Source organism: Furipterus horrens, unplaced genomic scaffold, assembly GCF_987537825.1.
Source record: "Furipterus horrens unplaced genomic scaffold, mFurHor1.1.pri manual_scaffold_9, whole genome shotgun sequence".
Classification (NCBI taxonomy): domain Eukaryota; kingdom Metazoa; phylum Chordata; class Mammalia; order Chiroptera; family Furipteridae; genus Furipterus; species Furipterus horrens.
The window spans coordinates 71,306,648-71,331,994 of record NW_028327179.1 but is presented as its reverse complement, the minus strand read 5'-3'; the positions used below and the strand labels follow the sequence as shown (position 1 = coordinate 71,331,994).

The following is a 25,347-nucleotide window of genomic DNA, read 5'->3' as shown; positions in this document are numbered from 1 at the left end:
TTCCATGCTCATGTACAGGAAGAATCAATATTGTTAAAATGTCCATACTACCTAAAACAATCTATACATTCAATGTAAATCCCTTATCAAAATTCCAATGACATTTTTCACAGAAAAAAAAAATCCTAAAATTTGTATGGAACCACAAAAGACCCTGAAAAGCCAAAACTATCTTGAGAAGGAAGAACAAAGCTGGAGGCATGACACTCCTGATTTTAAACTATATTACAAAGCTATGATAATGAAGCAGTATATTAGCATAATAACAGACATATATCAATCAACAGAACAGAACAGAGATCCCAGAAATAAATCCACAGGCATATGATCAATTGATTTAAGACAAAGGAGGTAAGAAAATACAATGGGGAAAGGACAGTCTTTTCAATAAATGGTGTTGGGAAAACTGGACAGTCACATGTAAAAGAATGAAACGACCACTATCTTACACCCTATACAAAAATGAACTCAAAGCGGATTAGAGACTTGAAACCATAAAACTCCTAGAGGAAACGATAGACAGTAAGCTCCTTGACATAAGTCTTGGTGATGACTTTATACCTTAGACACCAAAAACAAACAAACAAACAAACCTAAAAAACAAAAACAAAAAAAGCAAAGAAAGCAAAAACTACATCTAATTAACATGTAAAGGAAATCATCAACGAAATGAAAAGACAACCTACTGGAGTAAATACTTGCAAATCATATATCTGATAAGGGGCTAATATCTAAAATATATAAAAAAAACTCATAAAACAATAGCCAAAAAAACAAAAACAAAAAACCCAACTATGTGATTAAAAAGTGGACAGAATATCTAAATAGACATTTTCCCCAAAAATGACATAATAAAGATGGCTAACATGAAAAGATGTTCTCTACATCACTGACCATCAGGGAACTGCAAATCAAAACCACAATGATATAACCTCACATTCATTACAATGGTTATTATTAAAAAGACAAGAAATAACTGTTGGCAAGGATAGGGAGAAAAGGAAACCCTTGTAGACTTTTGGTAGTAATATAAACTGGTCAGCCACAATGGAAAACAATGTAGGTTCATAAAAAAATTAAAAATAGAACTACCATATACGATTCAGCAATTTCACTTCTGGTTATTTATCCAAATAAAATGAGAACACTAACTCAATAAGATATCTGCACCCCCATATTCACGCAAACATTAATTATAATAGCCAAGGCATGAAAACAACCTAAAGTGTCCAACAATAAATGAATGAATGAAATTATTTTTCTTCAGCCATCAAATAGGTGAAATCTTCCCATTTGTGACAACATGGAGGGGCTCAAGGGCATTGTGCTAAATGAAATAAATCAGACAGAGAAATACAAATCCTTCTGTTCCCTTTTATATGTGGGGTCTAAACCAACCAACCAACCAACCAAGCAAAAACTCAGGTTTCTAAGTTCATGTACATATGTAGAGCATATTGCTGATTGGAGTTAAGAGAAGAGGTAGGAGAAAAATTTTTTTAAAAAGAAAAAATATTTACATATGTAATGTCATGGATTTATGATTTCAAAGCTACCTACATATAAATAATTTTTTATAAACAAATTTTTCTTTTAAACTAAAATGGGAAAAATATTTATCAAGGAAATCTGTATGTGCGAAGAATAAAGAGTTAAGTACAATGATATTTATGTATTTATAAAGTCACAAATTAGTCAAAAATAGAGAAAGGAGGAACTCTCAGTGAAGATGCAGGCGTAGACAAACATGCTGCATCTCCCTCCACAACTAGGAAGGAATACAACTACCTCAAAACTAGAGACAACCAGAAGTTCCAGAAAATTGAGCTGCACGGACCAAACAAAGATATAAAGAAGAAATACTCATCCAGACAGGTAGGAGGGGTGGAGAGGATATGGTGTGGTGGTGGCAGATGTTGCAGTGGCAGGCCGGCAGAAAACGCAGTCACACATTTAAAAAAATCGTGAGGGTAACCTGGGGAGTGTTCCCAGTCCACGCAGCTGACAGTCCCAATGCCAGGGAAAATAGCCTCATTGCTTCTGATTGTACAGGCCGGTGGGGGTTGGGGTGGAGGAGACTGCCAGTCTCTCAGCAGAGTCCGCTTGTTTGAAGGGCTCCCATGACACTAGAACACCTGCAGATCCATCCACTCTGGGAACAATGTCCAGGGCAACAACTAGAGAGGCGCCAGTCCCATAGGGTGGTGGGAGAGGTGCCTGGAAGAGCAGTGAGTGCTGAGCGGGCGGCATTGTTCCCTCTCAGACCCCTTCACCCCACACAGCACCACAGCATGGTGAAATGGGTTGCCTTGTACTGAACCTAAGGCTCCGCCCCTTAGAACGTAGCAGGAGCGGCAGCTTACCTAAGATACAGAAGCAAACAAACACAGGAGCCTGTCAAGATGAGGAAACAGAGAAGTATGGCCAAAAAGAGGGAATGGATCAAGGTTCCAGTGGGAGAACTGAGCGACGAGGAGATAGCCAACCTAACAGACACAGAGTTCAAAACACTGGTGATAAAGATGCTCAGGCTCGACAGATACGTTAGAGTACAGCAAACGCATAAGGGAAGAAGTGAAGGCTATGCTAAGTGAAACGAAAAATCCACACAAAACCAATGGTGAAGGGAAGGAAACTGGGGTTCAAGTAAATGATTTGGAACATAAGGAAGAAAGAAACAGTCAACCAGTACAGAATGAGGACACAAGAATTGAAAAAAATGAGGAGAGAATTAGGAACCTCTAGGAAAACTTTAAACGTGCCAACATTCGAATCAGGGGTGCCAGAAGAAGAGGAAGAGCAAGAAACTGAAAGCTTATGTGAAAAAATAATGAAGAAAAACTTCCCAAATTTAGCGAAGGAAATAGACATACAAGTCCAGGAAGCACAGAGCACCCCAAACAAGCTAGACCCAAAGAGGACCACACCAAGACACATCATAATTAAAATGCCAAAGGTTTAAAATAAAGAGAATCTTAAAAGCAGCAAGAGAAAAGCAGAGAGTTACCTACAAAGGGGTGCCTATTAGATTATCAGCTGAGACTTCTGGCCAAGATGGAGGTGTAGACAGACACGCTGTGTTTCCCTCCACAACTAATAAGGAATACAACTCCTCAAAACTAGAAACAACCATAAGTTCCAGAAAACCAAACTACATGTAAGTCCAGCAAACAAAGATATAAAGAAGAAATACTCATCCAGACAAGTAGGAGGGGTGGAGCCGGGGCGAAGAAGATGAGGTGTGGTGGTGGCAGCGGCAGCAGCAACAGGCTTGCAGAAAGCACAGTCACACCTTTTAAAAAGTTGGCAGGCACACCTGGGGAGTGCTCTCAGCTCCTCACGGGGCCTCCCATCTCCTGGTCCCAGCAGCGGGGAAAATCAAGCCTCATTGCTTCAGACTGTGCAGACCAGAGGGGGTTGGCGTGGAGGCTGAAACTGTCGGTCTCTCAGCACAGTCCCCTTGTTTAAAGGGCCCCCACAGTCCTAAAACCTCCACAGACCCACCCACTCTGGGAACGACGGCCAGGGCAGCAGCTAGGAGGGCGCCAGTCTGGTGCAGAAGTGGGAGAGGTGCCTAGAAAAGGGGTGACTGCTGGGCAGACAGCATTGTTCCCTCTCAGACCCCTCCTCCACATACAGCGCTACAACATGGTGAAAAAGGTCGCCCTACACTGACAAATCACTAATGCTTCCCCCCCTTACAACATAACAGGAGCGACAGCTCTACCTGGGATGCAGAGGCAAACAAACACTGGATCCTGTCAGAATGAGAAGACAGAGAAGTATGGCCCAAAAGGAGAAACAGATCAAGGTTCCAGTGGGAGAACTGAGCTACGAGGAGATAGCCAACCTAACAGATGCAGAGTTCAAAACACTGGTGATAAAGATGGTCACAGGCTTGACAGATACGCTAGAGTACGGCAAATGCATAAGGGAAGAAGTGAAGGCTATGCTAAGTGAAATGAAGGAAAATCCACACAAACACCAATGGTGAAGGGAAGGAACATAAGGAAGAAAAAAAAACAGTCAACCAGTGCTGAATGAGGAAGCTAGAATTGAAAAAAATGAGAGAAATTCCCCAAATTTTGCGAAGGAAATTGACATACAGGTCTGGGAAGCACAGAGGGTCCCGGCGAGCTGGACCCAGAGGGGACCACACCAGGACGCATCATGATTGAGATGCCAAAGGTGAAAGATAAAGACAGTTCTGGGTGCAGCCAGAGAGAGGCAGAGTTGCCTATAGGGGGGTGCCTATAGAACTATCAGCTGATTTCTCAGAGGACACTTTGCAGGCAGGAAGGAACTGGCAAGCAGTATTCAATGTGAGAAAAGGCAACCTGCAACCAGGACTACTCTATCCTGCAAAGCTATCATTTAGAATGGAAGGGCAGATGAAGTGCTTCCCAGACAAGGTAAAGCGAAAGGAGTTCATCATCACCAAGCCATTATTATATGAAATGTCAACGGGACTTGCTTAAGAAAAAGAAGATCAAAATTATGAACACTTAAATGACAACGAACTCACAACTATCAACAATGGAATCTAAAAAATAAGAACAAAATCCAAATAAGCAAACTAGAATAGGTACAGAATAATAGGTTTGGGGATAATCTGGAGGGTTATCAGCTGGCAGAGGGAAGGGGAAGAAATGGGGAAATGGTGCGGTGATTAAGAAGCATAATTGGTTGGTACAAAATAGACAGGGGTAAGTTAAGAATAATATAGGAAAGGGTGAAGCCAAAGAACTTATATACATGACCCATGGACATGAACGAAGGGGTATGGGACTGCTGGAGGGAAGGGGGGTACTGGGAAGATAGGAGCAAAGGGAAAAGAAATTGGGACTACTGTAACAACATAATCAATAAAATATCGTTCGGCAGCCGTCCGTCTCGAGAGACGATGGTGTAGCTTCTTAAGAGTCTATCTGCACCGCCGAGAATGGTTGTGCAGTCCGACTCGGGAGTGACACGGTATCTGTCTCCAATAAAATATACTTTTAAAAAAAATAGAGAAAGGAAGGGGGAAGAATGGTAGGTCTGACTAGATACTAGGAAATTTTAGTTCAATGGTAAGTGACAGAGAAAATATCAACAAGTGTACTGACAGGCATATTTTAAGAGAATAAAGACTATGTTTGATAAAGAGACCAATCTCTAATGAAAATATATCAGAGATATTAAACAGCATTCCCGTAATACAGTTTAGTGAAGAAGTCTTCAGCGTTTATAAGTTTTCCAACCACTACACATTTACATTGGACTCAGATGAGGCAGTGTTTCTGAAGGAGCAGCAGCAGCAGCAGCAGCAGCAAGCAGCACCAGTGATTGTGTTTGAAATGTACATTCATGAGTCTCACCCTGACCAACTCAATTACTCAGGAAGTGAGGCCCAGGAAATACTATTTAAACAAGCTTTCCAGGTGACCTTTTAATACACATTCAAGGATTCACTGAATTAGGGACCATACTTGCAAAAATGAAATTTTGGGTTATTTTCTTATTTCCCACTTTAATAGCATTGTGACTTAAGTTGTTGTGGAAACTAAAAATAATGGAAAGAACAGAAAATATTTATGCTTATACACATGAGGTCTGTCTGGAAAAAGTCCAGCCATTGTTCATATAATGGGAATGGTTTGCCAGATGTCACTGTAACCTGGCAGCCCAAGAGAGTGGACTATAATTCGCATGCATGAACAATGATGACTTCACTCTACTAGTCAGTGGGGGCAAGTATAAGCCACTGACTGAGCGTGTGTACTGTGTGGCTGTCACATTCAAAATGACTGAACAAGTAGAGGAACAAATCTGCATCAAATTTTGCATTAAGCTTGAACATTCCTCTATGGAAACTATTCCGACGATTCAGAAGGCTGCAGCTATGGGCAACTGGTGATGGGCAGCTTCATCAGGACACTGTGCCCACTCATGCAGTTTTTTGTGACACATCAAATCACCAGGTGACTCAGCCCTCCTACAGCCCAGATTTGGTGCCCTGTGACTTCTGGCTTTAACCAAAACTAAAATCACCTTTGAAAGGAAAGAGATTTCAAACCATAGAGATTCAGGAAAATACAACAGGGCAGCTGACAGCTATTTTCTGGACAGACCTCATATATGTTGTGTGTGTGTACATGCATCTAAGTTTTCAGAAGACACAGATGAAAAAGTACATATGCCTAGAATGAATATGTTCCCAGTTAAGAGGCCACGTATGTGACAAGGCCTTAAAAGGGTTAGAAAATGTCAATTAAAAAAAATGAAAAGCCTTTATAGTCTGGAATACTGAAGAGTTTGAAGCAAATCTGTGTTGTTGGATAGCACTGAGCAGTAACAATGATGAAGATAATAACAAAATTAGGATGCTCTAATTAGTGCTTACCAAGCCCTTTACACAGATTATGTCATTTATTCTTCACAACAACCCTATGAGGTAGTTACTATTATATCTGCACATTTTTAGATGAAGTGTCTGAAGCAGAACTTATATAACTGTCAGTCTGATTCCTGAATCTACACTTTTATTTACAATTATGCTGCTTTTCAGATATAAAAGTTTTGGTAGAATGAGTAAAATTCAGCCAGCCAAAACTGAACAAGGTAGAATGTAGCAATGTAGCCCCCAAACAACTGCCACAATATAAACTTTTTTTGTTAAAATATTACTAAGTGAAACAATTTTTTAAAAAGTATATTTTATTGATTATGCTATTGCAGTTGTCCCAATTTTTTCTCCTTTCCCTTATATTACCCTTCCCCTTAGTTCATGGGTCATGCATATAAATTCTTCAGTTTCTCCATTTCCTTTACTACTTACTCTTAACATTCCCCTTTCTTTTTTTGTGCCTACCAGTTATGTTTCCCATTCTCCTCCTTCTCCCTCCCAGCTGATAACCCTCCATATGATCTCCATATCTATGGTTCTGTTCCTGTTCTAATTGTTTGCTTAGTTTGTTTTTGTTTTTTAGATTCATTTGTTGATAGTTGTGAGTTTGTTGTCATTTTACTGTGCAAAGTTTTGATCTTCTTTTTCTTAAATAAGTCCCTTTAACATTTCAGATAATAAAGGCTTGGTGATAATGAGCTCCTTTAGCTTTACCCTGTTTGGGAAGCACTTTATCTGTCTTTTCATTCTAAGTGATAGCTTTGCTGGAAACAGTAATCTTGGTAGGTGGTCCTTGCTTTTCATCATTTCTTGCCAGCCCCTTCTTGCCTGCAAAGTTTCTTTTGAGAAATCAGCTAATAGTCTTACGGGAACTCCTTTGTAGGTAACTCTCTTCTTTTCTCTTGCTGCTTTTAAGGTTCTCTCTTTATCCTTAACCTTTAGCATTTTAATTATGATGTGTCCTGGCGTGGTCCTCTTTGGGTCCACCTTGTTTGGGACTCTGTGCTTCCTGGACTTGTATGTCTATTTCCTTTGCCAAATTAAGAGTTTTCTTTCATTATTTTTTTCAAATAAGTTTTCAATTTCTTGCTCTTCCTCTTCCTCCCCTGGCACCCGATTCGGATGTTGGTACGTTTGAAGTTGTCCCAGAGGTTCCGAAGCCTCTACCTGTTTTATTCAATTCTTGTTTCTTCACTCTGTACTCGTTGACTGTTTATTTCTTCCTTATGTTACAATACATTGATTTGAACCTTGGTTTCTTTCCCTTCACTATTAGTTCCATGTGAATTTTTCGTGTAGCTTTTATTTCTTCCCTTATGCATTTGCCGTACTCAATCATTTCTCTGAGCATCATTGTCACCAGTGTTTTGAACTCTGCATCTGTTAGGTTGTCTATGTCCTTCTTGCTTAGTTATCCCTCTGGAACCTCGATCTGCTCCTCCTTTGGGCCATACTTCTCTGTCTCAACCTGAGAGCTTTCCTGTTTTTGCCTCTGTGTATTAGCTAGAGCTGTCACACCTGTTACATTGTTAGGGGTGGAGTCTTAGGTATTCGTCAGTGTGGGGCAACCCCTTTCACTACTTTTGTGTTGCTGTATGTTGGGGAGAAGGAAAACTCTGACTCCAAAAAACCTCCGCTGCCTTGCGGCATACCTCTTCAGGGGAAAGGCTAAGGGAGTAAACCCCGACAGAAAATCCGGAGCCGGAGTCCCTAAGGCGGTTCGACGTTGTAGTCAACACCGGCAACTCCTGCGGCGCACCTGAAGCCAAGCTGTATTGACTCCGTCTTTCCCTTGGACCGTTCAGCTGCCAAGAGAGGGAGGGTCTGCTGCATGGGCAACAGCAGACCCTCCATATCACCCTGCCCAGGCTCTGTAGCTTCAGCTTCACTGGAGAGGACACTCCAGCGTCATCGCAAGATGTCGATTCAACACGGGAGGAGACGGATACCGTGTCACTCCCAAGTCGGACTGCACAGCCATTCTCGGCGGTGCAGATAGACTCTTAAGAAGCTACACCATCGTCTCTCGAAACGGACGGCTGCCGACGACGACGATGTTGGGGAGGGGTCAGAAGGGAACAATACTGCTTGCCCCCTTTCTAGTCACTTCATTCACTTCCCGTACGTGACTGCACCCCTCTAGATGTTGCCTTGGTGATGATTCCCAGAGTAGGTCGGTTTGCGTACGTTCTAGGACCCTGGGGGCCTTCTAAATGAACTTAGACCGGCAGTTTCTTCTGCTGCCCCAACCCCAATCAGAAACTATGAGGCTTTATTTTCCCAGTGCCAGAACTGTGAGCTACACAGTCTAGCCTGGGGCTGGCACAGCAAAGGCTTCCTGAAAAAAAGTTCAATCATCTGCTACAGACTCAACATTCCCCAGCATCCATTCTTCCTAGCTGACATTTTAATTTCAAAAATTATTTCCTCTATCTCACTTCTAAACCCAAGAAAGAAAAAAAGATTATATGAGAGGTCCCAAGAGAATGAATTTCTGAAAACAACAAAACACATTTTCTAATACACATGGAATTATATTGTTTACTGTTGGGAATATTACAGTATTCAGCCCCCCACCCCCCGAAGAGCCCAGTGAATTATCGGATACATTCCTAGGTCCACTGCTGAATCTTCTTCATTAACCACCATCTTCCTCCATATGATACTTGAAATCAAGTCTTTCTAAATTGAAATCTGATTCAAGAAAGAGCTGTTAGGCAGCAGCTAGGAGTGAGTGGCCAGAGGGGAAGAAAAGGCAGGGCTCTTGCTGTTATATCTAACAAAGAACTTAATACAGGAGGCTAGAAGTAAAAGGAAAACATGTCTCACCAATTAACTCAGGAGTCCTGAGCTTGGCGGTAGGACTGCCAGGTGTCCCAAGCACGACAAGCAAAACAACACAGGATGAGGGGAGAATCCCTGAGACTGTGCTGAGAAAAGAGGCTTCTGTAACAATCTTACTAAGACTGCTGGGTGTGGAATTGCATAGGAGAAAGAGGGGGCCTATGCTGGGAAAGAGGGCCTCTGTAACAATTTCACTAAGACAAAGAGCCTTTGCTAACTAAGAAAGAAAGTCTTTGCAGCTGTACATTATTCCCAAGGGGAAAATGAGGAGGACCATAAAAGCAGCCTGAGGTATATAACCGCTGAACCCCAATATTTGGCATGCTTAGATTAGCTAAGTACTGTAGCCTTGGCTCAAGTGTATAGAACAAACTTACTAACAACTTTAAGGACGCCTATCTCATTTCCACTATACATGTTTGTCTCTCACTGAATTCGTGTCTTGTTGGCAAGACAAGAACTGTGACAGAGGAGAGAGCCTCTTAACTCGAGGCTCTCTTTCCCCATCTGTAACAAAGTTATTACTTTTATTGAATTTCTGAACTGCGATTCTAGATTAGGGGTGGGGGGGGTGCCTTGGTTTTGTTGGGAAGATGTGGCTAGATGGGAGATTAGCTCTTACCTATGTTGGTCACCTGCAGCTGACAGGTGTACCTCATAACAATTGCACCAAGAAGTATAGTTTTGAAAAGTTAACCTATAATGGAGAGCTTAATGTATTAACCTGGGCTAAAAGCTAAAAGAGCTATACTTCTTTTCTTTCTCTTGGATCCAAACATTATTTTGTGTAACATATAGAGAAGAGAAACATAACATAAAAAGTATGTTCCATTATGTTGTGCTTGTAAAAGAGCAGATACCACAAGTTATATAAAGTCAGAGATATACTAAACACATGTCACAATTTTAATAAGTTCCAAAAATGCTACTGAAAAAATGTCTAATGAATTTAGCAGTGATCATTCAAGTAGTAATTGCAAGAACGTAACTCGCTTAAGGAACTTTTGAATATTCAATAACAGCAGTAAACAGCAAGAAGAGATAACTATCTAGTTATTACAGAGGTACTGGCTAACACTAAGGAAATATCAATATTAAGCGATGTTACATTAAATTAATATTCCATTTCTTCTCATGAACAATTTGTTTAGACTTCCTTTGGTTATCTCTAGAAGTAATGAATAATTCATTTTTGTATGCAAAATATTCTAGTACAGTTATTTAGGCACTGTTACAGTTCACCATGAGCCATTGTCTCTTTAAAATCAAGTTAAGCAATTTTGGGTTAAACAGAGGATTCTAATTATCTGAATTCTAATTAAGATATGATCACCTCTACCTTTTGTTTGTTTACTACTATTTGAACCAACTCATGATTTTCAAGACCCAAAACCAAACTGTTCTAGTTTAGACTTTATAAAAACAAAGTGAATGGGTGATTTTTTTGATGCTTCTTCTATAGCTAAACATATTTAACTTCACTTTAAGTTATCATTAAAGAACTACACAATTTGTGTTTCAGGAGGGTTTGTTATCTGTTTAACACAAATTTTCACTTGACAAAAACAAAATTGTTTACTTCCAAAGTTCTCTTATGGCCCAGCAATTTTATAACTAGGTATTACATAAGAGATATGAATGCATATCCACAAAAAGATTGCACAAGATTTCATACCAGCCTTATTCATGTTAGCCCCAGATGTACATCAAGGAAAAAATGGCTCAGTAAACTGAGGTACTGATACAAGCAATGCCATGAATGAATCTCAGAAACATGCTGAGGTCCTGGTTGGGTAGCTCAATTGGTTAGAGCATCATGCCGATAAACCAAGGCTGCAGATCAATACCTGGGGTCAGGGCACAGACAATAATCAACCAATGAAAGCATAAATAAGTAGAACAACAAATCAAAGGTTCTCTCTCTCTCTCTAAAAAATCAATAAAAAACAAAATACAAAAAACATACTAAATGGAAAGGAGCCAGACACAAAAAATATATACTGTATGACTCCATTTATATGACATCACAAACCAGGGAAAACTAATCTATGGTGATAAAGAATATGGTTGGGAAAAGGGTGTGGGGATTGATCAGAAAAAGGCAGGAGGGAACTTTTTAAGGTGATAGAAAATGTTCTTTTATTTTATTTTGAGTAAATGATGGTTGCATAGATTTATATAATTGTGAAAATCCATTGAACTAAACATTTAAGACTTGTATACTTATAGTAGGTAAATTATGTCTTAACTTAAAAAATGCTAAGCAATTCTCTCATATATATGATAGCATATATTATTTGTTATTCTTTATAAATGTTTATTAATTTAAAAACTTGGTAACCATGATAATTAAGGAATCAAATATTAGCTTTATTTTCTAATTAATTTACCACAAACCTTTTAACATTAATTTTTATTGCTGAAAATTCGCAAAATGCATTTATCCAACCTTTTGTTTTTCTAATGAAAAATACAGTAAAAAAATTAAAGGTAAAAGCTTAAAGAAACAAAAATTAAGGGGTCAGACTTTCATTCTGAATCATAGAAAGCAGTATGTTGCCATAAATCTGTATTTGTAAAGCATTTGCTTCAGTCTCCTTAAAAAACATTGGGACATTTTGTTGCTTAAGTTGCGGACTCTGGTCAGATAATGTTTTTACTCTAATCACCATTACCTTTATCAGTGTACAATTTATAAGAAAGAAATTTCAGTGCTCACACTGAATAAACTGAAGTTGACCATTCCATAAGTCACCTTCCTAAGATATCTCACAGCAATAAAATTTCTACAATTCGAACTCTTAGTTTTCATCAACTAGTTTCTGTTTACAGGGAAGATTTAGCTGATCACTGAAGTACGATGTTCTATGGAAGACTGTAGACCAAGTAAGCAATATACTGTATAAGTAAAAAATCCCTACACTTCAGCTCTAAATCACTGAACTTAATGATACAAAATTTGAGGTGAAAATGCTATTTTATTAGTTTTCCTTATTAAAATAACTGCTGAAAGAGTAACAATACAAAATTCTTGTAAATATGTTATAGTCGTATGTGGGAGACAGGCAGGCATGGTTTGAAAGACTTTGACGACCGACCTCAAATGGAGAGTGTCTGAGTAGTTTCTTCATCCACTCCGAGGGACCCAGAGTCTCTTAGGCAAATGTTAAAATTTGTTTTCAGAAAATTATATTAAAATCTCCTATCAAATTAACTTTTTAAAAATTGGCTAAATTTCCATCCCCTCTGCTTCCAAAATTCTCAATGTCTGGGACTAGGAAGAAAAAGAAATCAGAAGGAAAAGAAAAAGAAATCAGAGAGGAAGAGATTTTTGCCCATATACTGCCATATTTGAGTGCTTAGAATCAATCATGCCTAGTAAATAGAAGGTGCTTAAGTATCATTGAGTAAATAAATATTCAATCTCTCTGCAAGGCAGAATCCCTGTTGTCTCTGACCTACAATCCTCACTTAGTAGATAGTTATTATGAGTTGAATAAATCTATGAGAATAAACTCTCATTTGTTTAGAATAATCAGAGATGTAGTATTTCAGTGAAATGAGTATTCTAAGAGTTATTGCTAATGCAATTTTATATGTAGGCTGTTGATTTTCAAATAACATATTCAAAATCACAAAAAACTTATGCTAATATAAAGCATGACCTCTGGAGCCAGACAGATTGGGCTGGATTTTCATCTCCACTATTCATTAGCTATTTGAACTTGGGTTAATAATAATAGTAGTAATAAGTATACTTGCATTAGTAGAGTTCCAATATTCTTATAAAACAGCTCTGAAACATTTTCGCATTACATGTCTTTTTTGTGTGTGTGCCCTACAGTGAGTGGTACAAGGTGGCTTATGCCCACCCATTTGGTTGTTGTAGTGCATTCACTTCCCACACACCAACCTATCTCCTCACTTGGAAATCATCCCTTCCCACTCTACTTCACTCTGTCCATCTCAAAAACTAGTGATAACAGTACACAGGAGAAAAAGCTAAATTCCTAGCTGCATAGCGGCAATGTGCAGTTAAAATCTGGGTTTTTAACTAATCAAGACAAATAATCTGCATCAAAGTTTTAATTTTTTTAACTTCTATAAATCTGTTTTTAATAGGCAAACTAAGGGAGATGAAATATATCATATTTTAACTTTCTAAAACCCTTGCCTCTGCTAGATAAAATATTATCTTCAACTATTCTCTGAAAGAGAAAAGAGACCCAGAAAGGGGGTTTGAATAAAGTCTAAGGCTTTTCACAGAGCTGCTTTCCAATACAACATAACTGTTCTATAATTCAGAAGATAGAATGGGAAAAGAAATGCTTGAGTAAACTCATCTACCGCAACAATAGCTCTCAATCTATACACCTCATATCACATCCTCTCTCAAGATCAGGATCCATTTTTCTCACTATAACTTATGTGTTAGAAATCTCCATTACAATGCTTCAAAGATACCTGAGACTGTTCTCAAATCCACTCTCTTCTGTCCTTGATAAAATTATTGGCACCACCTAGAAATCATTCCACACACACCCCCCCTCACCAGGTCTGTCACATGAACAATGAGTGTCTGTCTCTGCCTCTCCCACAAATCCAATTTCCTTTTCTTTGGTTCCATTCTGTTCAGACCCAGTGACTTTGTTCCTAGGTTGTGACAATAGGCCTGCCTGTAGTCACACCTTTCTCTAAAATTCATTTAGCTGTTTGAAGCATCATCTGGTATAGCAAAGGTTTCAGGTTCAATGCCCAGTCAGGGCACAATCCTAGGTTGTGGGTTTGATCCCCAGTCAGGCCATGTACAGGAGGCAACTGATGGATGTTTCTGTCTGTCTGTCTCTCTCTCTCCCCTGCTCTCCCTTCCTCCCTCCTTCCCCCACTAAAATCAATAAAACATACCCTCGGGTGAGGATTAAAATTCACTTTTCATCTTGTCACTAGACTGACGTTTTTCAATATAAAGTCTTTTTCTCCCCCTGCTTAAAATCACCTAATTGTCTCCCAGGGCCAACAAGATGAAGTCCAGAGCCCTTAGCATGACATATAAGGATTGTCCATATCTGAAAGCTGTAAAAATGTAATTGTTAACAACATAAACTCTTAAGACTATGGGTTATGGATTTAGACTACAGTTCCACACTGCCCACTACCTGTATTACCACTAGCGAATTCAGTTTCCTCACTTGCAGTAAATGCTTGGCACAGAGTAAGCACTCAGATAATAGCTATTACCTTTTTACTCTCTTTGCCACTTACTAGCTCCTACAACTACCCACTCTTTTTTTTATCCCATGTATACACAGTACTAAAGCCTCACCACTCATTTAGTATCTCCAACAAGAACTCTTGTCTTTCAGGCCTCCATATTATATTGCATATATATGATTTGGCCATCTTTATTTGTGGTGAAATTGTACACAGTAGGAAAAAATACCTTTAACTTTGCAAATTGACAGAAGAAAGGTTCATACAGAAAGAAAAACTCTAAGATCAAATTATGCTATTAAAAACTTGACATATTATTTAGTACGACAATCATTAGCAAACATTTTATTTAGAAATGATTAATACTTTTGAGACCTGTGGCATAAAAGCCTAAAAATAAGAGCCAATATTATGCGTGCACTGACATCTGGGGAAAACTGGGAGAGCCTTGAATGGCCTAACATCAAGTTCCCCTCCTTATTCTGCTCCTGCAGATAAGGTGCCCCTAGCCAAAGAGCCTCTTTATCACAAAAAAAAGGCACGCTTCCTGCTTATTCCTAAGTAGCAGCCTTCAGGATTATTAAAATAAGTCAATCACATTCTTCCGCAGGAACCAGGGATCACTCCAGCCTCTTGATGCTACGAAGCTTGCCTCCCCAATGGCCTCTGCTTGTTCACTGTTCCTGAGTGCAAACCCCAAGTGGCCCTGCAATACATGTTGTGTCCCCCTGTCCTGGGCTATCGAGCATATGTGATTAATAAACTGCTGTTTATCTCATCTATCCAGTGTTAGCTGTTGTGTATTCAGCCCTCCCTATAACCATATGGCAGGAACCCCTTTCTTAACAACAAAGTGAAGAGGAGGCAAATAAAAAACCTAACTTATAGGGGAAGCTTGAATTTAAGATATGTAATTGGGAACTAGAAGCAATGAATTCAGTTAAGCAAGCAAGCAAATAAATAAATAAATATATGGGAAAGAATCTTCACAGATCTTCGTTATTTTTATTTCAGGTAGAATTTTACAAGTGTGGTTATCGAGTTTCCTATCCTCCAATGGATTTGAAGGGAGGATGGGAAAGGCTGATAATTATAATTTTAAAAGGGAAGAATCTGAGCCTACCTGCAAAGGCTGTAAAAAACAAAGTTCCTTTATAAGAACAACAATAAAAATAATTACAAATCAAATCCTGAAATTTAGAAGCTAAGCAAACTTCTTGAAAAGAAAGCTCTAAAATTCATAGTACAGTATGTGAATTATTTGAGAATAAGTACAAGCTACATCAATAACCTTTTCAGATGAAAATGATGAGGATTTTGAATTATGAGATTATGTAGATAAACAGTGCAAAACCTCCAGAGCTACTGGCAACTCTACCCAGTGACTGAGCATATAACAGGAAAATCTTGTGATGGGGTCAGTGGAATGGAAGATGAATTCTATAACTTTAGGTAACCTTCTCCACTCTTCTCTACTCCTTGGCCAGGAGAACTCCTTGCCAGTTCAGAAATTAGAACATAAAATTAGTTTGCTAAGAAGTGAGGAATAGTCTTTGATGAAGCAAATTAGAAGACCTGAAAGTGATGGAGTTCCTCAAAAATGACTCTGCATTGTCCTGGTAGTTTGTGATTCTATTCAACCTTCTTTGGATCAGAATCCCCACAAATGCCTGAAGAATGTGGACAAAATTCAGTTGTAAATTTTTAAATTTTCAGACAAGGGAAAAATAAGAACATTTATCTTTCAATAGCAGATGAAGTTGATTCCACTATTTTTTTTTTTAAATCCTCACTTAAGGATATATTGATTTTAGAGAGAGGAAGAGGGTGAGAGAGAAACATTGATTGGATGCCTCTTGACTGGGGATTGAACCTGCAACCTCAGGTGTGTGTCCTGACCAAGGATCAAACTTGCAGCCTTTTGGTGTATGGGACACCGCTCCAACCAACTGAACCACTTGTCCAGGGCTGATTCCTCTATTCTTTAAGAGAATCCCCCAAATCTTTTCTGTAGGAAAAAGAGGAAAGAACGTCATCTTGTCCATCCAGTTCATTTTGATAAACCTCAAGGGAAATTATCTCCTGCCTTCTTCCAAGCACTACTTTCTTTTTTGCAAATGTCAGGAGATGATCACTTAGGATCAGAGGTGCGTCAGATTGCAGACAGTGAAAAAACTCTTATGCTAATGCTGGGATGCTGCCTGCCACAAATTTGTTCCTCGTGTGCTGTCAACAAGAGACAGGATGCCCCTCATATTACACAGACCATGACTGCACCCTGAGCTTACACACAAAATCAGTGTCTCCAGATAATGAGCAAATAATACTGACAGGTTGTGTGGCATTTGAATACATGTTGAACTAACATCTGAAGATGCTAAACTTTTATCTCATTGATGGGAAGATATTAGTCACAATACCCTGAAAGAAAACTACTTGGGGCTAAATCCTGTGAAGCAGTGAGTCTTACTTTTCTTAAGCCGTTCCAACTCCTTGGTTCTTTCAGTGTTGTAACAGATATAAATGGAAGATAAGGCATATTTGATATAAGAAGCTGTGATCAACATTCTTGGTGTCATTAGGCATGCATTGATGATCCAGACAAATATCAACAATGTATTGGAATTGTCATGCCCCAGAAAAACTAGTTAGTACAACACATCAAGTTTTTGAAAATCTACAATCTTACCTTAAACCTACACTGCTCTGTAAGACTAAAAAACTTCTCAGCGAAGGAAAACAAAGGGAAGGAAGGCCGGTTATATATAAACTCCACATGTAGCTCTCTGCCTTTCAGTCCTTGATTCTATCACTCTTTGCATAAGTGCTACAGAATGCACCTTTCTCAGTAAAACCAAGCTTCATGGTGAAATGCCATGGGTAGAAGTAATGAAAAGCCTATCCTGCCTTTTTAAAATATATTTCTCACTGGAAGAGGTGAGCCTCTGGCAGTGCTACTTCAAACTTTATGATTGCTAGCTAGAACATGAAGAAACAACAGGGTGGGAGAGTTTACTGTAGGTTGTCAATTAACTGTTGCCAAAAATTTATAGAAATTATTAGCAAAATTAATGTTACTTCAACTACCTGTGCCTACGTATTCTCCAGATTTTCCTGATGCTTTCGCTGGACACTGTAAATTGGCAAGATTTTTACAAACACTAAGGTAAAATTTTAGTTCTAGATTTTAAGACTGTCTGAAAAAAACTTTCATTCTTTAGCAGGAAATGGAGCCCTCACCAACGCAGCTATTAACTATAGTAAGCTGACAAAAATGTAACCATTTTAAAAAGCCCTGAGCAACTGAAAAAGAGAGGAGATGGAAGTTATAAAAAGCAGACATACACACCACATAAAAATAGCTATCTGGAACCGAACAGTCCTGCACTCTACAGTCACGCAAAAGTATACTGCATAGGAAATAAACTAAAAATTATCTGTAATTCATCTTAAATTCAAATTTAACCACAACCCTGTCAACAACCCCTCTAATTTCCACATGTTGGACATTATCCCACATAGTTATCTCCTCCTTGATCAAGGCAGAAGACATTAAGGTAAAGATTTCCCAAATCCAGATGTCTGCTAAAATCACTGGAAAGCTTTAAAAATAAGACAAAACACCCCAAACAGATTCATGTGTCCCATCCCTGACCTACTGAATCAATCTTCAGAGAATTAAGACCTAGAAATCTGTATTTTAAACTGCTCCCCCCACCCAAGGTGATTCTGATGGGTGGCCAGATATTATACCCACTGCCCTGCAAGAGACTGTATGTAGATGCATAATTTGAGGTGTTTGGTTTTTCTGAAGTGCCTTAGGGTTCACCTGATTCTCAAAGAATATAATACTAAAAAAGGTAGTAAAGATGTAGAGAGCTATTAAGCATTTTCCCACTTCAATATTAATTATTTGGTATTGTTTCCCTATAACTCTCTAAAAATTGCCTATGCCTTTGAGTTACATACAATAAAAACCACTTTTTAAAGCTCTATCATATTTATGATCAATGAGCACTACTGTGTGTCTGTGTTACAGACCAATTTATTTTGAATCTACTTAAGAGTGGTAATCTGTTTGAGAAAGTTTTCCGTAATTTTTTTCTTTATACTTATAATTTTGAAAGGTAATTAAAAACAAAGCCCATTTTAAACTAGGTCATCTACTAAATTCAACATCAATTTTTCTTTAAATATGTTTTTATCATTTTTTAAATATTCTAAGAAACCCACAAATCCAAAGTGATCATTAACTGAAAAAGTTACATAAGCTATTATTTGTCTTACATTTTCTATTTCTTTCTCTCCCCTCAATCATTCCTTAGCCTACAAACACTCCTAAAAAAAAAAAAAAAGAAAGAGCAGGAGGCGACAGATCTCTGCCCCCATTGGTGTAGAGGAAAAGGAGAGGGGAGTTTACGAATTTAGCTTTTGGCAGGTTCCATTTAAACGTATCTCATTAACCATCTCCTGAGAACAGGATCAGCAGATAAAAATGTGTGACCACTGCTCAGGAGAGAAGTTAGGGCCCAGTTATGCACTTGAGACACATCAACAAAGATATAAAAGTTGAAGCTATGGGAGTGGATAATTCTAATCACTAGGGAAAGAAGGGAGGGCTTACAGAAAGAAAAAAAGATCCCTTTCAAGCAATAACTGTCTTTCTTCTGGAGCTTGGAGTGACTTATTAAATTTCTCACCTGGAGAGGAGTTTCGAAATGGTTCTTCTCATTTGAGCCACAATTTCATATAATTTCAAATTCACAAAAATGCTTTACAGTACAGTACAGCATAACTATTTTTTGCTTAGTTTCTTTATGTAAAAAAAGTCTTAAACACACTACTGCAAATGAACAGCTTTAGAGAAAATCACTGTGCTGCTCTGCCAGTGTAGCTCAGTTGGGTGGAGCGTTGTCCCATGCCTGCCTGTCTCTCTCTGTCTTTCTCTCTCAAAAGCAATGAAAAAATGTCTTTGGGTGTGGATTTTAAAGAAAAAAATTTAAAAAGAACATCACTGTGCTTCTTCAGATAACTCATTTCTTATTAACCCTGTGTGGCCAAAGAACAATTTTACATGACTTAAAAAAGCAAAGATTTAATTCTACATTCATTTCTAAAATGTTTTCTACCATAAACACATGTGAAACTATACCAGTACTAAAATGTTTTCTACCATAAACATATGTGAAACAATACCAGTAGTATATAACTGTTAAGTGTGTTAAATATACTTTGTTCTAAAATGATCAAAACACGAATTTGATTTAGAACCCAGCGCTATTTATAGTATTTACAATTTTTATTAAAAACAAAAATAACCACCTTTTGTCCTTTTTCAAAATAAGCTGTCAACAAATTAAAAACAAAGAGATATAAACCCAGAAGAGGGTCTTATTATCAACAAATGCTTAAGGAACTGTAGTGTCACAAGAACATCAACTTTGGAATCAGACAAACTCAGGATTAAATACCACCTTTGTCACTTCCTTCTTAGGTGTCCTTGGGTGAATTACTTAAAGCTACTGAAACTTTATTTTAGTTATCTGTGAAATGGTAATAATAAAACATATCTCAAACTTACAATAAGTTACAACACATGCAGGTCTACATTAATTCCCCCACTGAGTACTCTCCTAAGCTAGATTTCTAGCCAAATGTCCTACTTAGTAGTCACCACTTAAGAAACTTTTTAGCACTACTTAATATTAAACATGTGTATACCAGCATACATTTTTAGTTACCAGCTTATAGTTATTTACCAATATTTACATGTGAATACTGCACAGCAACTTTTTGTGTAAAGGGATCTACCTGCCTACCAGGTTCTGGGTTCTGGAGAATCTTGTTGCTATCCCTATTTTGTTGATTATCACCTTCACCAGAAAGCACAAAGAAAAATATTTTCAAAACTGAAGATGAGGCTGATCTGCACAATTACAAGAGGAAGTAAAATGGAACATTACATTTTGGGGCAAGAACACAGGATATAAAAACACTTGCAACAGCCCTGGCCAGGTGGCTCGGTTGGTTGGAGCATGTACCCTGCACCAAAAGGTTGTCGTTGATCCCTGGTCAGGGGCCAAGGGGAGGCAACAGATGGATGTTTCTCTCTCATGTTCTCTCTCACATCAATGCTTCTTTCTTTCTCTCCCTTCCTCTCTCTCTAAAATCAATAAACATATCCTCGGGTGAGGATTAAAAATAAAACAAATAAACACGGAGTAGAGAGTTCCAACTGAAAGGATCCTTAGGCATAATTACACTAGGCCTTCTTAAAACACCGTGATAAGTTTGTTTCCTAATTCCTACACGACTGTACTGCTTTGCAACTCAAAAAAATAGTGTTAAATTAAGAGTGGACACTTTGAAACCTGCAACCACCCGGTGCATACGCTATGTCAGTTACTTGGGAGTCTGAGAAACATCAAAGTCCTTTCCAGGAAACAACTCAAAATTTGTAGGGTTCCCCAGACACGGGAATGGGGCCTTACAGTAGCCAACGGAAACAGCAAATGAGAGAACTAGTTCAATGATCAGATTTCCATTTAAATGCCTGAGAAAAGTCGTTCATCTGGTTTCAGTGCTGTCACAGTATTTAAGATACAGTAAAAGGAGTTGCACAATCTCCCTCCTTCGGAAAAATTCCTGTCCGGACGATGGGGCGCCACCTAAACAGCTCCCAGGGGATTGCTGCCTACCTGGGCAGGAAACTGCTGCTAGTAGAGATTTTTTTGTGAGCAACTCCCGTTAAATACGGGAGCTACAAAACGTAGAGCTAAAGACGGAAAAAGAAAACGAGAAAGAAGGAATAAAAGCCTCGAGGACAAGGAAAGGGAGCATTTTGCTTTTGGAAGGAGGAATTCGAAGGGAGAAGTGAAGGTCTGCTTCCTAAGCGGGTTTTCCCCTTAGCCCTGACCCCGGCTACACTCCGACCAGGCCGTCCGGATGGGCACTGCCCCGGGGCCTCTCGCAGGCCGGGACCCAGACTGCACTGCAGTCCCCACCAGGCGCGGGCCCGCGGCCCACATAGACGGGCAGGGTCCCCCACGCCGCCGCCGCCGCCCTCGCCGCCCTCAGTGCCCACACTAGCCGCGCCGCTCCCGCTTCCCATTTTCCGAGCACACGCCCTACAAGGAGCGGAGCACAGGCTAAGCGGAGACCTGCCCCCGCGCGGGGCCTCGGGTGACTGACAGGGACAAGAACTTGGGCGCAAAGAAGAGGAGGAAGGGCAGCCGAGGGCACAGACCAATGCCCTTCCCCCGCGGCCAGGCTCCAGACTGATAGGCCGGGGCTCTGCTGGCTCCCGGCCCGACGGGCTTCGCCACCCCCGCAGCTCTTACCTTCTCCTCATCAGACAACTGCTCCTCCAGGTCCGCCATTTTCCTTCGGCGACAAACCGCGGCGTTAACGGCGGCGGCAACGGCGGCAGCAGCAGCGGCCACCTGACTTCCCTCTCTCAGACGGCCCTGCGTGCGGCGCGCCCCCGCCAAGGGAGGAGCCAGCAGCCCAGGCCGCCGCGCACGCGCCCCCGGAGCCCCTCCCGAGGGGCCGAGCGCGGCTGTGCGCGTGCGCGGAGGCGGGAGAGAGGGAGGAGTTGCCCGCCGCTGCCTGCTGTAGGCTTGTCATCATCCCAAGTGTGGGAGTCTTTCCTCACTCTTGACCATATGAATCCAGTCTGCGACAAGTACATTCTGCGCCCTTGATTATGTTCCCATTAAGTCCTGAACTCTCTCCGCTAGAATGTGAAAAAGTGTACGAATAGAAGCTTTTAAAAATTCTGTTTTTCAAAAAATTACTAGAAAAATATTTACGTTTCATTAGAATACACACACACAACGCAGCCTGTAATTGGAAGATTGCTCTAGATATACTCATGAAGAATACTTATAGGTCCTTCATTGTGTGCCAGATAATGTGTTAGTCTCTGGGGGTATACAATGATAAGCAAAAACCAGAGAAACCTGTTTTCAAACATACATTGATCAGTTGGGGAAGGCACTGTACTATCGAAGGGGAATACAAAGTTATGTAGGACATGGATCCTATTCTTCTGAATTAAATACAGAAAGCCCAATAAAATTTGAATTTCAGATAAACAATGAATATGTATTTTAAGTATAATTATGTCCCATGAAGCATTTGAGATGTATTTATACTAAAAAATTTTATCCATTGTTTTCAAATTTTATTGGACATCCACTATTTTTATTTACTACCTGTGGCAACCCTAGTTCTGAACCTTCCCAAGTTTAGCAAGATAACTACGATGTAGTCAAAGCCGTATATATGACTTGGCTAGGAATTTTGCTGACTCAGTAGGTCTAAGGATAGGGCTAGAGAATCTGCATTTCTAACAAACTCCCAGAAGACCTTTGAGTTTACATAGCAGTTAAGACTTAAATCATTAAGTTCTACATTAAAACTAATACAGTGTTATATGTCAATGAAAATATATATTAAAAATATTTTATTCAGTAGAAAACTGACTTTTGAACAGTCATCAGAAATATGTCCTCAAAATGAATCTGATGGCTGCATGTAAATGACACGTGAGAGTGTAACGGGGCTACTCCCCCTAGGAAATGGGAAAGGGTGGAGAAGCAGGAAAGACGGGGTATGCATGCATTGCCCTGACAACTGGGAGGATGCGCACATGACAGAAAAAAAAAAAGAGGCACACAAGGCTGGTGCCAAAAACTAGGAAGGTGATCGGCTGGGAGGGCCCATCTACCTCTGCTGTGGGGGACTATGGGAGGGGGTCTTTAAAAGGCAGAGGGCACACAAGCACTGGGCATTTTCGCTCCCCCACCCCCTGGCTGGTGGATCTGTGGCTGAGGACTGAATTTCCTGAGCTGGGGACCTAGCCAGAGAAATTCCTAATGCCTCCTATCATAGCACTGTAGGACCCACTTGTCCTGGGGTTCAGCAGGTTTTGTATAGGAGGGCAAGGCAAGGGAGACTCAGGCCAGTGTGCTTGGCGGAGGCTCGGGCTGGCGACTCTAGCCGGGAAGCCCCACGTGCCTTCCCACATGGGAAGCCATGGTGACTGCTGCCCACCCGTATTTCATACCAGTGTGGGCCAGTGGGCTATGGGCCCAATGCAGCTGGGAAGAGTCAGGCCACGTGTTCTTCCTTGAGCACTTTGGGCCTGACCAGGAGCACTGCTGGTGCTGGGAGCAAGTCCAGTAAGAAGGCAGTGGCAGGGTGGAGAGAGGAGATTTGGGCTGGCAGGTACCAGGATGCAGCGTGGCCAGGTGACAAGTTCCATGCCCCTCCCCGCTGTGCAAAGCAATGTGGGAAACTGCTGCAACAGCCACCTGTCAGCAGCCTGCTCATTAGTCTGGCAGTAGGAGCAGGGATGGCATCAAGAAATCTACTATTATTGTTGCGGCTACACAAGCGAGACTGAACACTCTGAGGCAGTATATAAAGTAAGCAAAAGTTTATTGCCAGTGGTCGGGCTGAGACCTGAGCAGGCCTCTAACAAGCACCAACCCCAAAAGGGGTTCAGGGCAGGGTTTATATAGAGTTTTTGCCCCTTCTCCAGTGGGAAGCAGCCTTGGGAAGTGGTGGGGCAGGACAGGGCTGCTGGGGTGTCAAGCAGTAACAGGAACAGAAGTTTGCAGGGCCAAAAGTTCTCAGGGCCATAAAGTTATCTCTGGTTGCACCAGCGCAGCTCTCCACTCAGGGTCGAATTCTCTGTAAAGCAATTTATCTTCAAAAGGCTAGATATCCTGTAAAATATAACTTCACAAGAGTTATAAACAAGTCTCAAGCAAATGGGAAGGAGATGAGCTGGTAAATCACTGAGTGGCTGTAACCTCCTAGTCCCCTAACAATACCTCTTAGTAGACCTTTGCAACTTCTTACAGAGAATAACTAAAGTCCCTGCATATTTAGCAGACCTTTGCAACTTTTTACAGAGAATAGCTGATGCCCCTACATTATAAATAAATAAAAATTCCATTTTCCCTTCTACTAGACTGTGTCTCCAGAATTATTGCCTACAGGAGGCAGGCAGTGGGACCCCATTAGTTTGATTAAAGTAGTGGTTTCCAACGTGGGGCACTAGCCCACTAGCTGCTTGTGGAAGGTTGACAACCACCTCCCCCCCACCTCCAAGGAGTGGGACCGGTAGTGCTTTCCAGCTGCTGAGAATTTCTCTGCACACCAGTTAGGAGAATCAGCTGCTTAAGCATGCCTGGCAGGTGGAAAGAAACTGGGTCTGGAAAGGGAACAAACTCTGGGAAGGAGGAAGGATCACTGAGTTTTAGGGCTGTGAACCAGGGTCTGGATGAGAGCTGGCTGTTTTGGGGGAGGCCATTGTCTGGGTTCACTGATTGTGAGATTGGTAGAAAGCTTGCTTGTGAGTACTCTTTGGAATAATGGAGTTGTGGGTTCAGGTTTTCCTTATATGTTCCCAGTTTGCCTGCATTCTTTCCATCATAGCTTTAGGCCTGTACATCTGGGCCAGTGAGGGCTGTTCTGTGTTGGCTCCTGGAGGGAGCCCACTGGGTAGAATTTTAGTGGACTTATAACCATTATCCAATGTCCAAGGAAGTATTGGTTTATTACTGTAATCTTGTGTGGCCTATGTACCTTTTGGATTGTGGGGAAAGATGGCCCATGGGTGTTTCCCTAGGTTACTGTACTGTTATGCAACTAGAACAGTATTGCCAACAGTTGCATAAATGGGGTGAAATCCGTTATGTCAAGGCATTTATGTAAATTGCATAGGATTTCACCAGAGACAGAGTTCCACTTAATGGTGCAGAGAAGGCAAGGAGCCTTGAAACCTCTTCCTGATAGTACACAGGAAGAAAAGGAGAACGAGGAAATAGACCTCATTAATGCCCTGAACTCAAGGGACATAAGGTTCATAGCAGGAGGACGCCCCTCTGTCA

At 40.4% G+C, this 25,347-nt stretch overlaps 1 protein-coding gene across 1 annotated transcript in view; it reads right to left on the bottom strand.

The window, feature by feature from the left end:
• Nucleotides 1-21,939, bottom strand: part of CAPZA2 (capping actin protein of muscle Z-line subunit alpha 2) — a 58,507-nt gene extending 36,568 nt beyond the window's left edge. Inside the window, exon 1 of the mRNA XM_090287401.1 lies at nt 21,784-21,939. Coding sequence (XP_090143527.1) covers nt 21,784-21,822 — 39 coding nt within the window. The 5' untranslated portion in view covers nt 21,823-21,939. The remainder of the gene's footprint in view (nt 1-21,783) is intronic.
• Between the last annotated feature and the right edge of the window lie 3,408 nt (nt 21,940-25,347).